The sequence below is a fragment of the Mus caroli genome, unplaced genomic scaffold, assembly GCF_978045245.1.
Source record: "Mus caroli unplaced genomic scaffold, Mus_caroli_1 scaffold_2, whole genome shotgun sequence".
Lineage (NCBI taxonomy): Eukaryota > Metazoa > Chordata > Mammalia > Rodentia > Muridae > Mus > Mus caroli.
Genome location: NW_028227257.1, coordinates 23,324,689 through 23,340,775, shown reverse-complemented (window position 1 = coordinate 23,340,775; position 16,087 = coordinate 23,324,689). Strand labels below are relative to the sequence as shown.

Sequence of the window (16,087 nt, the reverse complement as noted above, 5' to 3'; positions counted from 1 at the left end):
GATCTTGGCTAGTTGGCATCCCTAACTAGTCTCGTGTGGCTCATCCTAGTAAGGGGGACTGCAGAGTCACACAAGGATTGAGAGTAGCAGTTGTGTTTAAACGCAGAGCCGGTTCTCAAAGCTCAGGTACTCTCCTGGTCCTGTGCATCATGTGACCTGGCCTATGTCCTCTTAGTGTCTTCATTGTCTCCATAAATGTGCAAGCAATCTCCTGATTGTGTATTTGCAAGTAATCACAAAGTGTTTCATCGCTATTTTGCTCATTTTAGAATATTGTGGGTAATGCTAGGCCTAAAGAAACAGACCACAAAAGTCTTTCATCGTCTCCTGAGAAACGAGAGAAATTTAAAGAACAGAGAAAAGTCACGGTCAATGTGAAGAAAGACAAAGTGGAAAAAGCCTTAAGGACAGAAAAGCGGCCCAAGCAACCTGACAAAGAGGGAAAGCTGATCTGCTCAGAAAAAGGCAAAGTGTCAGAGAAAAGCCTTCCTAAGAACGAGAAGGAAGATAAGGAGAACATTTCCGAGAACGAGCGGGAGTACTCTGGGGATGCCCAGGTGGAAAAGAAGTCTGAGAAGGACCTTGTGAAGAGTCCACAAGAGAACCTGAAGGAGCCAAAAAGAAAACGAGGCAGACCCCCTTCCATAACTCCTACGGGTGAGTCTCCCAGGCGGGCTCTGCAGTGCGTGATGGCAGTGTTCTTCTGTGGCCTTTGTGATTCTTTATTCCTTCTGTACTTCAATCCTTCATGTTTGTGAGTGACTTGTGAGCTGAAAACAAACGGTGCTTGTGGAGCTGAATTTCAGTGAGGTGTGTGTCCAGGTAGATGTGTTGGGGAGTGTGGCCGTGACTGAGCTGGGGTGGAAACATGCGGGAGCTAAGGCCTTCTCCTGGTGCCTGCTCACATGCCCTCAGTCTGAGGAAATAACATGCTCATGGGCAGACATGAAAGAGGAGAGGAGAAGACAGGAAGCTGAGGGTACAGGGGCGAGAGGTACAGCGTGGTAGGGCACACACTGATCCTGGGTTCAGGCCTTAGTGCCAACACACACACACACACACACACACACACACACACACACACACACAAACTGTGTCTATGAGGGAGGCAGAGTAAAACAAGACAAAGCCTAGAGCTAGGGAGGCAAAGGTGCATTTTGAGCTCTTAGTAGGCATTGTAGCTCACACCTGTAACACTGACACTTGGGAAGCGGAACCAGGAGGGTCGTTAGGTCAAGATGAGCCTGGGCTTTGTAAGGACACCTGTCTCAAAAAGACAGAGCTTTTTTTTTTTTTAAGATTTATTTATTTTATTTTTATTTATATGAGTACACTGTAACTGTCTTCAGATGCACCAGAAGAGGGCATTGGACCCCATTACAGATGGTTGTGAGCCACCATGTGGTTGCTGGGAATTGAACTCAGGACCTCTGGAAAAGCAGTCAGTGTTCTTAACCGCTGAGCCATCTCTCCAGCCCAACATTGAGTTTTTAAAAGATGTTTATTGATGCTGAAGTTTCAGTTTAAATAAAAAAATAATTTGGTTAATTAAACTGGTAAGAGTTAAGGATCCAGTATGGATGTAGGAAATAATATGCAGTTATTTAAAGGCAGTCTAAAACACTGAGGTAGGGGAATGCAGTGAGTTCAAGGCTAGTCTGGGCTATGGAGTGAGTAGCAGATTAGCCTGTACTAGAATAAAATATTGACTCAAAAAGAAAAAAAAAGAAAGGCAGTATAAGTTTGGAATTCTTCTAGAATAACCAAGAATGAAACAAATTTTGATTTCTTGGTAAGCTGAACACTCACACTTCAGGTGATTTGGAGGCATGCAAAGCCCCCCTGCCCCCACCAGATGGAACCACCTATAGCTGAGTGCACCTGTGGTCTTTCCCTGTATGAACATTAGACAAGTATGGACCTCTTCCCATTTCCAAGTAGCACCTATAAGTTATTGTCCTGGGAGCTGAGCCTGTGACCTTGCACACAATAAACAGATGCTTTACCAGTCAGCGACATCTCTAGCTCACAGTCTTTTTTTTTTTTTTTCATGAAAGTTTTAACAGTTTCAGTAGATAATTCAAAATGTAAAATTTGATATAGAATATATTTTGTGAAAACTAGAATAAGAGCCAACTCACTGATCCCTAGTAAGAAAGTCTACATTAGGTTACGTCATTCAGGAGTACCTTTCTTAAAGCTGAGTTCTAATTTTATAGGAAATCAGGTAATAGCCTGCTTTATCGTCAGATGAAATATGATCCTTCCCTCTTAAACAAATAAAAACAACAGCAGAAAAGGCCAGGTAAAGAGCTTGTTGTATATGCCTTATAACCTGAGTGTGGCTATCCAGTATCCCCATAAGGGCCAGGTACTATAGTTCTTGTCTGCAGTCCTAGATTATGGGTCCCAGGAGATTCGTTGGAAGCATGTGGGCCAGCCATCTTGTCATATACAACAAGGAAGACAAGAGACCCTCTCTTAAGGGATAGGACAGGGACCTGCAACCCGGATTATCTTCTGACCTTGACTCTTGGTCAGTGATATGCAGGCACTTGCATTCACTCAGCCACTTAGACTCAAGCTCAAGAAAACATGTATTTCACACGCACACGCATGCACAAATAAAACAAAGTAAAAGCCCCCCACACACACACACCCTTACCCCTGGCTTTTCAATACAGGGTTTCTCTGTGTGGTTCTGGCTATCCTAGAACTCACTCTGTAGACCAGTCTGGCCTCCAACTTAAGGATCCTCCTGCTTTTACCTCAGTGTTGGAATTAAAGGTCTGTACCATCATACCCATCTCTCTTTCTTTTTTATTTCTTATTTTCTTTTGTTAATTGGCAGTGCTAGTCAAACCCAGGTCCTTCTGTATGATGAGCAAGTGCTGTGTCTGCCACTGAGCTCCCCCTGCATCTCTCTCCTTGTATATAGTCTTTATATTGACTACATGGTGAAAGGTTTTTAGATGGATTGGTTTAAATAAAATATATTCTCAAACTTAGTTTCATTTTTTAAAAATTTCTTAATATGATTGCTTAAAAATGTAGTTACATGTGGCTTACATTTGATGTTCTCATTGTATTTCTGTCCGACAGCATTGTCCTTAAATTTAGTTGCTGTCAAAAAAAAAAAAGAAAGAAAGAAAGAAAGAAAGAAAGAAAGAAAGAAAAAGAAAGAAAAGGGAGAATGTAGTTGCTGCTTTGATTGGCTTGTGAGAAAGAATTAAACAGCAATGCCCAAGGCCTGCATGAGCCCTGATCAACTGCCGTGCATTGAGAATAGTACTAGCTATGCAGTGTTCTGAGGGAAACTGAGAAATACCCTGTGTCTTCCAGACAAAGAATGGAGAACAAATTGGGACAGTCTAGAGGTTTAAACATCCCAGGTAGTACGCCATCTTCAGACAGCGTGAGTGTGAGGCCGACTCCCTCTGCTGCAATGGAACCCAGAGGTTGCTCACAGCAGGCCAGTGCTTCACAGCCGCTCTATATCCCTAGACTCCAGACAACTGGGAAAGGGTAGCTGTGCAAGAAGAAAAAAGGTGGGAAGTGCGGACTTGTCTGCAGCTCAGTTTAGCTCTTCCTGCTGTAGCTGGGAGCCTTTGGAGTGTGTACTGAGGTATATATGTTTCCCAGGTGACAGATTCTTCCATGGACCCATCCACAGCTTCACACCTTCCTGCATTCATTTATTGCTTTTGTAAGGATGCGATTTCATACCAGATAGACACATTTACTAGAGAGGGAAATCTCCTGTTACTGGACTTGGGCATGTAAGGACAGGCTGAGCTTGTGCTTCCTGCCTTCTGTCAGCACCAGTGTGGAGATGCTGGGCTCCCAGTGAGGTGTTCTGGGGAGTTAGGGAAATACTCAGCTGCTCTGTAGGTACCTGTTTATGTGTGCTATCAAAAGGAAAAGGAGGCTTGTGTGGTGCTGCATATGGAGTTCAGGCACCCTTAGGAAACCAAGGAGGATGAGTTTGTTTACCAGGGGAGCCCTGAGCTCCTAGATTGCACAGATCTGATTGGAGCAGAATCTGAGCTATGTAGATTGTATGTAGATTGTTTATGTTTATGTTTAACCTGGAATATGTGTGACCCAAGTTCCCGCCACTCAATATAGAATAATGTTGATATGTTGGGATGGTTGAATATAGCAAGAGCCAAGAATGGGGCTTTTCTCCTCAGAGCCTGCTCTGTCTCTCTTTCCACCTCTGCCACGGCCACACTGGAGCTGCAGATCGTACATGGATCTCTTCTCGTTCCTTTGGTTTATTCCCTGCCCTCTGTTTCCCATTCCAGTCCTCTTCTCTCTTCTTTTGCCCTCCTCAGATCCGAGTCCCACCTTCCTGCTGGGGCTCTCTAATCTTTCTTCTGTCTCTTTGGATTTCCATCTTTCAGGTTTGAGGAGAGCGTCTTATGCTTTAGGCTAAAAGTAGAGAATGAAGCACTATCCAGTCTTAGCACCTGCTGAGTTAGTGAATCCATGGCAGTGCCTGAGACTTGTGTTGGCTTTCATGTAGATCTTCTAAACAAAGCAAAACAAAATAAACCACCTAGAACCAGTGACAGCTGACTTAGCACGTAGACACTGAAAACAGGAACCAAGCCCTAATCCTTGACACACATTTTAAGAATGAGCCTGCGTGGTGCGTTTTCTAAGTACTGGGTAGGTGAGGGTTTGTTCAGTTTTAGTTCTTTTCTTTTTCTGGACTGGTCAGCTGGCTTTGAAAAGATTTGATGCTTAAAATGGCTGAAGGAGTCAGATAAGGTGGAGCAGGCCTGTGATGCCCGCACTGAGAGGTCAGGGTCATCTTTGGCTACATAGCTACAGTTGCAGGCTACCTTGACTGTGTGTGAGAGCCTGTTCCTTTCTGGTTCCTCTCCCCAGGATCTCAGGACTCTTACTTGGGAATAACTGTCTAACCCCAGCACTCGGGGAGCTGGAGGCAAGAGGATCAGGAGTGGAAAGTCATCCCTTGATATATATGTAGTTTGAGATCAGTTTGGGCTTTTTACTACACTAATTTTTTCTTCTCCAAATAAAGCATTACAAGGGCATGATCAGCAGTGCATGCCTGCAATCTCATCTACTCCAGAAACTGAGGCAGGAGGTTTACAGATCCCAGATCCTTTTAGCAAGAAGACACTGTCCTTCCCCTGTCCCGTCAAGAGACTTTTATGCCGCCCACACATGTTTTTAAGAGGTTGTGTCCGAGTGTGGTATTTTAAAGTGAAGGTTTAGAGGCTCTGGGTCTTAGGCAAGGCCACAAAAGATAGAGGCAGGCGGTCTGCAGAGCATCATCCTCTTTCCAGGAAGCAGCTTCTTACTCATTCCATTATCTTGTCTTACCTTAAGGATGACTGTTGCTTCTCAAGGTTTAGTAATGTATCTGATATCTATGAGGTGTCTTCTCTCTTTCTTTTTGTATATAAAACGCACAATTAGACACAAGGAAATTATATATTTTTGTGTGCTTTGTATATATTACAGCTGTGGATTCAAACTCTCAAACTTTGCAACCAATAACATTGGAATTGAGAAGACGGAAAATATCAAAACGAAGTGACACCCCATTAAAGCGTCCCAGACTCGACAAAAATTCACGTGAGTCCCTAGTTTATGAATATGTGGCTAGAATTTGATAAATTACTTGAGTCAGCTCCTGTGTCTGTCTGTCCCTGTTTTTTTTTTTTTTGTGTGTGTGTGTGTGTGTCCCTGTTTCTTATGAGTACTAATGGCTGTCTTTGAATACATGAGCTAATGTGAGTGGAATGTGATTGAGATAGTAGTTTTTAAACGCTAAAAGCAACAGGACCGAGTTTGTGGTGGGCTCAGTGATAGCATATCTACTTCCTTAAAGTATATTAGATTTAGGTTCCTTCAGAAATATATAGCCTACTATACTAAGGATGGATTTCATGTGGTGAGAAAAACTTCAGCCAGCCATGGTAGCACACACCTTCAACCCTAGCACTAGGGGGGCAGAGGGAGGCTGATCTCTGTGAGTTTAAGGACAGCCAGGTCTACACAGAGAGACCCTGTCTGAAAAAACAAAGAGAATATTAGAAATACTATTTTTTTTACTAGAAAACAAGCATGTTGACCCCAAAAAGGAATTATGATGTTTTTAAAATAAAGCTCTCATAAGCCATGTTTGACTTTAGGAGTTAGTACACAGTCTTTCATTTTGGAAACTTTGGCACATGCCGCCAGGCGTGGTGGCACACGCCTTTAATCCCAGAATTTGGGAGGCAGAGGCAGGTGGATTTCTGAGTTCGAGGCCAAGCCTGGTCTACAGAGTGAGTTCCAGGACAGCCAGGGCTACACAGAGAAACCCTGTCTCGAAAAACCAAAAAAAAAAAAAAGAAAGAAAGAAAAGATTGGTTCATGCCTCAGCATGTCTTCTCAGTCTGTAAACTCTTGACATTTGTTTGTAAGCTCTCTCTAGCCCAGACTATGAATTTTTTAAGGTAAAATTCCTTCCTAGTAGAGGTTTTGCTTTCACTGTAAGCTAGGAAAGGAAATCAGTCAGAAATTCCACAAGTCTCTATAGGAAAGCCCTTGTAGGAGTGACCAGCTCAGAAGCCCACATAGGCAGAAGTCTTTCTTCCTGTTGGTCTCCGAGACAACACAACTCTATTAATGGTTTACAGCCCAAGAACAGTCAAAAAAACGCTCTGAAAATAGTGACAAAGACTTATCCAGGAGACGGTCCTCCAGGCTGTCTACTAATGGGACCCGTGAGATCCTAGATCCTGACTCGATTGTACCTGATTTGGTTCATACGGTTGATACAAACCCTCTACCGGACAAGTCACCCAGTGCCAAGGGTTCTGCTGAAGGTAAGTCAGTGTCTGTTTTGGAATTATTTGGCCAGCCTAGTGCCTGTCTACTAAGCTCTAGTCTAGATCCTTCTGCATTGGCTTCTTTGTTAGATTGGGTTGAAGGTGTGTGTGTGTGTGTTACGTTGTTATTTATATTGCATGTATTTTGTGTGTAGGGCTGGAAAGAGCTCAGTGGCACTTGCTGTTCTTTCAGAAGAACCAGATGCAGTTCCTAGCACCCAAGTTAGGTGGCCCACAAATACCAGTAACTCCTGTCTAAGGGGATCTGTCATGGCCTCTTTGGACACTGCATACATGTAGTGTACAGATGAACTTGCAGGTAGAACACACATGCACAGCTGGATATGGTTGTGCACACTTTTAATCTTAGTACTGGAGAGGCAAGCATATCTTTATGGTTTCCAGGCCAGCCAAGGCTACAAACAAACAAACCCCACTAAACTCCATCCACACTAAAGCTGAATCTGATAATAACTTGTAAAGATATATATGTGTAGGTCTGTGTGCACGCAGCTACTCAGAGTCCAGACGAGCTTGCCTGGAGCAGAAGCTCTGGGTAGCTGGGAACTGTGCAGTGTGAGTGCTGGGAACTGAACTTAGGTCCTCTCCAGCAGCAGTCTGCATGTGCTCTTAACTCCAGAACCATCTCTCCAGTCCACCTTAGATTATTTTGAAATCCAAGTATTGAAGGCGCTGCTGCAGTGCTTGATGCCATCTTGTCCGTCCTGATGGAGGAGATGTGTCTGTGGTTGTCTTTGCTTATTGTTCCATGCTGGGTGTTAGACTGCAGGCACGTGGTGTGGGGAGCCCCGCTTCTCTCTCTGCCTATTTGATGTTGCCTTGCTCCATCAGCATGTTTGCTGACCTTTCACTTTAATCCGATCCTTTGAGGAACTTATAGCCCTGGCTGTATGGGTGCAAGGCCTTTTCTTTTCTTTTCTTTTCTTTTCTTTTCTTTTCTTTTCTTAAGTACCATTTTGTCGAGTGTGGTCGCACACACCTTTAGTCCCAGCACTCGGGAGGCAGAGGCAGGCAGATTTCTGAGTTTGAGACCAGCCTGGTCTACAAAGTGAGTCCAGGACAGCCAGGGCTATACAGAGAAATCCTGTCTCGAAAAACCAAATCAAACAAAACAAAACAAACAACATTTTGTTTAATGTTTTTGCACGTGTGTATGCATGCATGCATGCACATGTGCCACCGTACATATGGCCAGAAGATGACTGTGGGGCTCTGTTGAGAGGGTACTGACTGGAGTTTAACGACAGGTTCTCTCACTTAGAAGCATCTTGCCACCCCTTTTTAAAAAAAATGTTTGGTTTTTGGTGGTTTGTTAATTTGTTTGTTTTGAGTCAGGATCTCACTTTGTAGCTCAAGTTCGCCTGAAACTCACTGTGTAGACGGGTGAGCTTTGTACTAACAGGGGCCACCTGCCTCCCTCTGCCTCTCCAGTGCTGGAATTAAAGACCACGGGGCTTAGTCCTCTGTGCTTCTGCTTTCCTTCCTTCCTTCCTCCCTTCCTCCCTCCTTCCCTCCCTGTGACTCTTTCTTTTGTTCATTCATTCTTTTTTTTTCTTTAGATTTATTTATTTATTATATGTAAGTACACTGTAGCTGTCTTCAGACACTCCAGAAGAGGGCGTCAGATCTCATTACGGATGGTTGTGAGCCACCCTGTGGTTGCTGGGATTTGAACTTGGGACCTTAGGAAGAGCAGTCAGTACTCTTAACTGCTGAGCCATCTCACCAGCCCCAGTTCATTCATTCTTTTTAATGTGTCTGTATGTATCTGTTCCAGTATCTGCAGAAGGGGATCAGATGCCCTGGATTTGCAGTTACAGGTAGTTTGTGACCCACTTCACGTGGGAAGTGCTTTTGAGTCTTCTGCACAGGTGGCAAACAGTCTGTCATTTGAGCCATCCATCCTTCCAGCCCACTGAAATGTGCTCTTACATGTTATCTTCTAAGGCGTTCTCTGGCTTTCTTGTCTGTTTTGGAACTCTTGACTTCCAGATTGCATACATATTTGTTTCCCAAGCATTCTTTCTTTATTTCTTCCTCTAGGTCAGTTGAAGTCTCCATTGGAAGCTGGCCAGGTCTCTTCTGCATTAACTTGCCACCCCATTGGGGATGGCCTGGGGGCTGCAGACTTGGAGTTGAATTGCAAGTCAATGGGAGAAAACACGATGAAAACAGAACCTGCTTCTCCTCTTGCTGAGGTGCAGGAAGTTTCAGCTGTTGAAGGTGTGTATGTACAATTAACTCAGTCAAGCTTTATGTATGTGCTTTGCAAGTTTTTTAAGTGTGTTTTCAATCTTTTTCTGTTTTAATAATACTTAAAGGCCTCCACAACTGTACTCCCCACATTGAGAGGCAGAAGTAGAAACATCTTAATAAGTTTGAGGCCAGCCTCATTTCCAGGGTATCACAGTGAGGCTCTGTCAAAAAAAACAAAACAAAACAACCCCCCCACCCCCCCAGAAAACCCTGATTTCGTGTGTGTGTGTGTGTGTGTGTGTGTGTGTGTGTGTGTGAAAAGAGAGAGACAGAGACAGACTCTCAATATGATGGTTGCTCTGGCTGTCCTGGAACCAACTCTGTAGATCAGGATAACCCTGAACTCACAGAGCTCTGCCTGCCTCTGCTTTCCCAGTGGTAAGACTAATGCTGTGCTCCATTCATTTCTGATTTTGTTACATATTCCCTTTTGGTATTTTGGCTATGGAGTTACCAGTTTTATCGATCACTTAAAAGAAGTAACCTGTTTTGTTTCTCTTGTTTTGATTTTAAACAATTTCTCTTAACTTTCTAGAACTTTATAGTTGCTTTAACAGTCATCTTTTTTTCTGTGTATGTGTTGTGTTGCCCATCTATTCATTTAATGGGGAGATGTTATGTGCAAGCTCCAGACTTTATTCTAAACCATCTTATTTGTGAATGTTCTGCATGTAACATGGAACAAAGAACAGACTCATGTGGGGCCTTGACCTGTAGCTGTAACCTACATAGTCTTGGTGGCTGGTTGTCTGCTATAAAGCGAACAGAAAGGTCCTTGTCACTAGAGTTTTAGTAGTAAGTGTTGCACTGGTAAGTTAACTAGATCTGTTTAGTATAACACCTAGAAGAGTTCTATCCTTCAAACTTAAGGGGTTTTGCATTTTGTTTTTTTAAATGCTTTTTGTTTGTTGAGACAGGGCCTACTATCCCTAAACAATTTTTCTGTCTTAGTCTATATGTACTGGGATTGCAGGCATAATCTTCCATGCCTTGTTCTGTTTCTTGAATAGAGAGTCATGGATGTATAATCATTTTTCTTTGGGAAGTTGTGTCTGTCCAACAGAATGGATAATCAAAATGTGGAGTCCAGAAACCCTTATTGAATAAGCCATGTGTACCCGCTGTGGAGGAACTGAACTCAGAACTCACTTCCTGAGCCCTTCCTGTGTGCCAGAGGCTATTCAGTTTAGAGATTTGTGGGCTTAGTGTTTAGGCAGGGTTGGAAGAAGGACCTGGGAAGGTGGGTGCCAGGCAGACTTTTGGAGGTGGGGTGAAGCACTGTGTAGCCCAGGAGACTCTCAGATATGTGTTTTCTGACTTAGTTTGCAGGCTTCCTAAATGGGTTAAAGCTGAGCAGGGAAGTTGCTCTCAGTCTCAGCCATTTGCTTTGAGGAATCTGTGGAGTTCTTGACTTTCAAGTTAATCTAACTTCACAGTAGACAAAGAAGCAACTGAGCCAAAATTATTGCTTATCAGTTTGTTCCCATATCCTGCCCTCCTTCCCGCTGCATTCTCCCTGCTGCTGCTGAACTGCTGAGGACACCATGGGAAAGAAGAGAGCAGAGTGCTGCCTTTCGGAGCTTGGTACAGTGAGGGGCAGGGCCACCTCCTCCCAGGCACTTATCACAGTAGTGCCTTCACTCCTAGAAGGGGCAGCGTGCAGTCAGTGATTAGGACTGGGGAAGAAGGTCACCTTTGTAATTCTGTAGCTAAAAAGGAGAGATATGTCATCCTTGAAGCAAAATAATATTTCTGGGGTTTGTTTTGGAACAAGGGGTTTGTGGGAATACAAAAAGATGATACAGAAAGATTGCTGGTAAGAAGGCTGCTAAAGACACTTGAGCCAGGAATGCCTTATATAAGTAGGCAGGAAATGGGCTGGGTTGTCAGCAAAACAGCCACAGAGAGCAGGAGCGGCTCCGCCACTGGGCAGTGACTGTTTTCCAGGCTGCTGCCACAGCCTTAGTGGTTTTTTTTTGGTTTTTTTTTTTTTTTTTTTTTTTTTTTTTGGTTTTTTGAGACAGGGTTTCTCTGTATAGCCCTGGCTGTCCTGGAACTCACTTTGTAGACCAGGCTGGCCTCGAACTCAGAAATCTGCCTGCCTCTGCCTCCCCACTGCTGGGATTAAAGGCGTGGGCTACCACGCCTGGCACCTTGGTGTTTCTAAACCTAGGTGGAGTCATGCCCCTAGAAATGAGAAAGCAGCTGTTGGAGGCAACACTTCAAGTTCAGAAAGGACTCACCAGCAGGGGCAGCACTGCCATCTTGTGGAATAGATGGTCAGTGCTCTCATTTACTTTGTGTGTATGTAGAAATCTATATTCTGGGCAAGAGCCAGGCAGTGTTCACTGGAACCAGATGCCTGGAGGTCAGGGGACAACCTTGTGAGTAATTTCTTTCTTTCTACCTTTTATGTATGTTTTGGAAATCAAAATCACATTGTCAGGTGTACACAGCAAGTGCCATTACCAAGCAAGCCATCTTGTTGGACTTCTAGGTATTTTTTATGAGCATAGACAGTTGTGTATACATGTGTTCATATGTGTGTATTATCTTTTTTCTAATGCTAAGGACTGAACCACAGATTACTCCTACTGAGCGCACACTCTGCTACTGAGCTATGCCTTTTTCTTTTTCTTTTTCTTGTATGGTGGTAGATCGAACCAGGGCTTTGTACAAGCCAAGCAAGGGTGCACCACCGAGTTAGCACCCTCGGCCCTGTGTACTTTTTTTTTTTTTTTTTTTTTTTTTGAGATTTATTTATTTATTATATGAGTACACTGCAGCTGTCTTTAGACACACACTAGAAGAGGGTATCAGATCCCGTTACGGATTGTGATTGCTGGGTCCAGGTTGACTAAGCCAGTCTGAACTGAGTTTTCATTTTCTGGTCACTACCTGCATAGACACTTGCAGAGTCCCCCTGAGTCAAATTCAGGGTTTCATGCATGCTAGGTAACCATTCTACTACTCAGGTGCATCCCCAGTCCTAATTCATACTAAAAAGATAAAACGGGACTGGAGAGGTGGCTCAGAGTACTCACTGTTCTTGCAGAGGTGCTGGATTCCATTCCTAGCATCGACATGGTGGTTCCCAATCATTTGTAACTGTAACTCCAGTAACAAAGGATCCAACCCCCTTTCCTGGCCTCTTTGGGGCATGAACACGGTACACATGAGTCATGGAGTATACACACACACACAAACACGTTTTAAAGCCAGGCATGGAGGCACATGCCTTTGATCTCTGTACTTAGAAGGCAGAAGCAGGTGTGTTTGAGGTCAGCCTGGTGTACATAGCAAGATTTGGGACAGCTTGGACTACATAAAGATTCCCCGAATCCTCCCAAAAACCTTTTATTGTCCCAATAAAAACAGCTCCTAAAATGAGGGTAGTGATTGCTGCTTCCACACACTAGGAGTTTTGTGATTTATTTTGGATTTCACGGTTTTAGAAGTATATAGACAAAACCGAGGGCTTTACAGGGAAATCTGTCCCCGAGCCTGGACTCTCAGGAATGAATTGGAGAACCAGTTCACATTTGGTTGATAATTACATGTGTGCATAAGTGTTGCCTGCACGATTCATGTGTATTATGGTCATGCCTGGTATGTCTTTCATGTATTCATCTCCGACTTTGTGCACAGTTATCTTTAACTCTTCAGCTCTTTGGAATTGATGGCATTTGTCACTTTTATAGGCAAGAAAGTGAAGAACCAGATTGATTTCTGCAGCTTAGATGTGTCTCTAAAGAGTTGACCTGGTGTGACTATCTAGTGAGGATTAAAGGTGGCCTGGGGGATGGGAATGACACATTTCTCTCTTCTGATTAATCCCAGAAAAGCTGCTCATTAGCACAAAATAATCCTGTAGAGTAATACTAGTCCATATTTACTGTGCCCTTAAATGCTAGGCAGCTTTCTCAAAGGCTCTTGACTTATAATTTATTCAGTTCTTGTAACTCAGTGATGCTAATGCCTTTATTACCTCACTCTGCACATGTGCGAACTGAGGCCAGGGAGTAAGCTGGGACCCAGGGTTTGAAACAGACCATCCAGCTGTGAAGCCCACCCACCGCTACAGAGCCTCTGTTGCTTGCTTATGTAGCTGACTAGTGTGTGTGCAGGTGTGCAGTTTCCTTTGTTCTGAAAAAGGGTCTCCTGAATCCCAGACTGACCTTGAATTCCAGAGGTTGCTGAGACTAACTGGTTTTCTTTTTTTTTTTTTGGTTTTTTTGGTTTTTGTGTTGTGGTTTTGAGTTTCCTGAGTGCTGGGATTAAGGGCGTGTGCCACCACACCCTGCGAGACTAACTTTGAATTTCTAATTCTCCTGCCTTTACATCCTAGTACTAGGTTACAAGTGTGCAACACCTCAGATTTTGCAGTGCTGAAGCCAAAGTCACTCTACCAACCAAGTCACCACATGAGCCTCTTGATTTTATGTTTAATTCCCAGAACTCATGTGATGGCTCACAATTGTCTGTAACTCCAGATCCAAAGTACATAACACAGGTCTCAAGCTTGCATGCGATATACAAACATACATGCAAGCAAAACAACCAAACATATAAAATTAAATAATAAAAAACTACATAAATGAGAAGTCTTTGTGGTTCAACCTAAGATCCAAGAGGAGGAAATTTCAGAGACCCTGGGATGTACTTGTAGGTAATAAGTCTTTTTGATTTGTGTGTTCTTGTTTTTGTTTTGAGTCAAGACTGCGTCTCAAGACCATGTTGGTCCTGCTCACAGAGATCCACCTGTCACTGTTACCAAGGCTGGTGCTGCTGTTTTAATTTTTTTTTTTTTAATGTAGATTTTTAGTGTTGGGTTTGACGGCTCCTGTCTGGAACGGCAGCACTCTGGAGGCTAAAGCAGGGTTACACGGTGCTTGGCTCAGAAGCCGCTTGGACTACATAGTGAGCTGAGATTCCCTCCACTGGTGTCCTCTGGGGTCTGTGTCTGAACAGTGTGGATCCCATCTCACTTAAGGTCACCTTCCCTCTTACCTGCTGCTATTTAAACCCTTTCCTCCCCAACTTGTTTCTTGGTCATGATGTTTGTGCAGGAATAGAAACCCTGACTAAGACACTTAGTTTGACTTTAAGATTTAAACTTTTTTTAAAAAATGGTACTTGCAGAAATATTCATGATATTTACCAGAGAAAGCATGTGACCTATTTCTAATTGAGAGTGTGTCATTGCATTAAGGGAAACTTTACATCGTCCCAGATGGTCCCTTAAGGATGGTCTGTAGAGTTAGAGGGTAAAAGATAATTAGCTTCTCTTACTGGGTTGAGGGAACTGTGAGTGGAGACCTTTAATGAACAGTATTTTCCTTCTTTGAAGAAAATATTTATCTATCTATTTTTATATTTTTGGGTATTCTGCCTGCATGTTTATCTGTGCATCACATGAATGCAGTATCTTAAGGCATCCAGAAGAGGGTGTCAGATCCCCTGAGACTGGAGTGACTGGTGTGTGAGCCACCATGTGGGTGCTGAGAATTGTACTGAGTCTTCTGCAAGTGTAACTTAGTCTGGCCTTGAACTTGAGACCCTCTTGGTTCTGCCTCCTGAGTTCTGAAGCATATGAAGATCTTGTGGTGCGTTACCCCATCATGTGGCATTACAGTCTGCTGCCCTCTGCTTATTTGACATTGGAGGTTTGCTCATTGACATTGAGGTTGCTAATTGAGTCCTCTGGGTTCTCACACTCTCCTGCCCGCCTACTTGGTTGCTTTGTGTGTGTGTGTATGTTTGTTTGTTTGTTTGTTTTTTAATCAGTACACATGACATTTCAAAGCTTAGTAAACTCAAAGCTCTGTATAAATGCTATTGTAAAGCCCCTTAGGTTTCATAAGGAGATCTCTGGCTTTGTCCACACAGGCTGGTAAAGACTGGTGGTGAATCTGAGTCTGGTCCAGCTCACGGGCCATTAGGGCTGGCTTGCCATCTTGTTTTCTGCCCCAAGGTCCACGGTGCCTGTAGATTTAGGCTGTTGCAGATTAGTGTGTCGCTGTCCTCTTCCTCACACAGAATCACGGTTGTTTCCCGAGAGTTGGCTTTGCCTCTCCAGGCGGCGCTTTGGGAGGAAGCATCGTGGCTTGATGTCTCGGGCAACGGGAGCCTGCCATTCTGCCACTCTCTCTGGTTGTGTGCTCACACACAGCCCATAATAGCACAAACCCAGAGCTCCTCACGGTCATGTTTGTTTGTTTGTTTTACAGTTCCAAATACTTTGCAAAAAGCGGATGACTCTGTGATGTTGAATGTGCCAGCTGTGGACCTAGATCACAAGTTTCGATGCAAGGTTCTGGACTGTTTGAAATTTTTCCGCAAGGCTAAATTGCTGCACTATCATATGAAGTATTTCCATGGGATGGAGAAGTCACCAGAGCCAGAGGAGGGCCCAGGGAAGACGCATGTACAGACTCGGGGCTCTGCGGTGCCTGACAAGGCCAGCCAGGAGAGCCTAACCAGGAAGCGGGTCTCTGCCAGTTCCCCCAGTGAGTATCTTGGCTCTGTGGAATGTCCTAGGAGGGCCCTGGCATTTCTTAGGTGGAATGCTGCAGTAGGGTTGAGTAGTGACATTGGAGGACTGAAGCTCTCCTGGAAGAAGCAAGCTCGACCTCTCTCTGTTCATGTGGCAGTGAGGGGGTTACTGCTGAAGGCTGTGGCATTCCTGCGAAGAGTAGGAGCTATAAAGTCACCAGAAGTTGGCCCCAGAACAGATGGGTGCCTCTTGGACCCATGTCCCATCCTGTTCCTGACAGGAGGACAAAAGCTAACTAAAAAGCATGCTTAATTCTGTCTGTTCCTGGGTGCAGGTGTGACCCCCCTCTAATCCTTTATTGCAACCCAAGCTGCCTTGTACAGAAACCACAGTGCACCCACACAGCCACACAGTCTTCCTTTCTGTCCTAGCAGGGAAACAGCCCACCCTTCTTTTGAGC

At 44.1% G+C, this 16,087-nt stretch overlaps 1 protein-coding gene across 4 annotated transcripts in view; it reads left to right on the top strand.

Annotated features, from left to right (window-relative positions):
- Phf20 (PHD finger protein 20) overlaps positions 1–16,087 on the top strand; it is a 110,351-nt gene that overhangs the window by 71,836 nt on the left and 22,428 nt on the right. For 2 of the 4 annotated variants that reach the window (XM_085832910.1, XM_021155008.3), the window contains 5 exons: positions 270–657; positions 5,500–5,613; positions 6,663–6,851; positions 8,919–9,098; positions 15,362–15,640. In XM_085832910.1, coding sequence (XP_085689036.1) covers positions 270–657; positions 5,500–5,613; positions 6,663–6,851; positions 8,919–9,098; positions 15,362–15,640 — 1,150 coding nt within the window. The remainder of the gene's footprint in view (positions 1–269; positions 658–5,499; positions 5,614–6,662; positions 6,852–8,918; positions 9,099–15,361; positions 15,641–16,087) is intronic. The other 2 variants (XM_085832920.1, XM_085832917.1) reach the window with 2 other exon arrangements.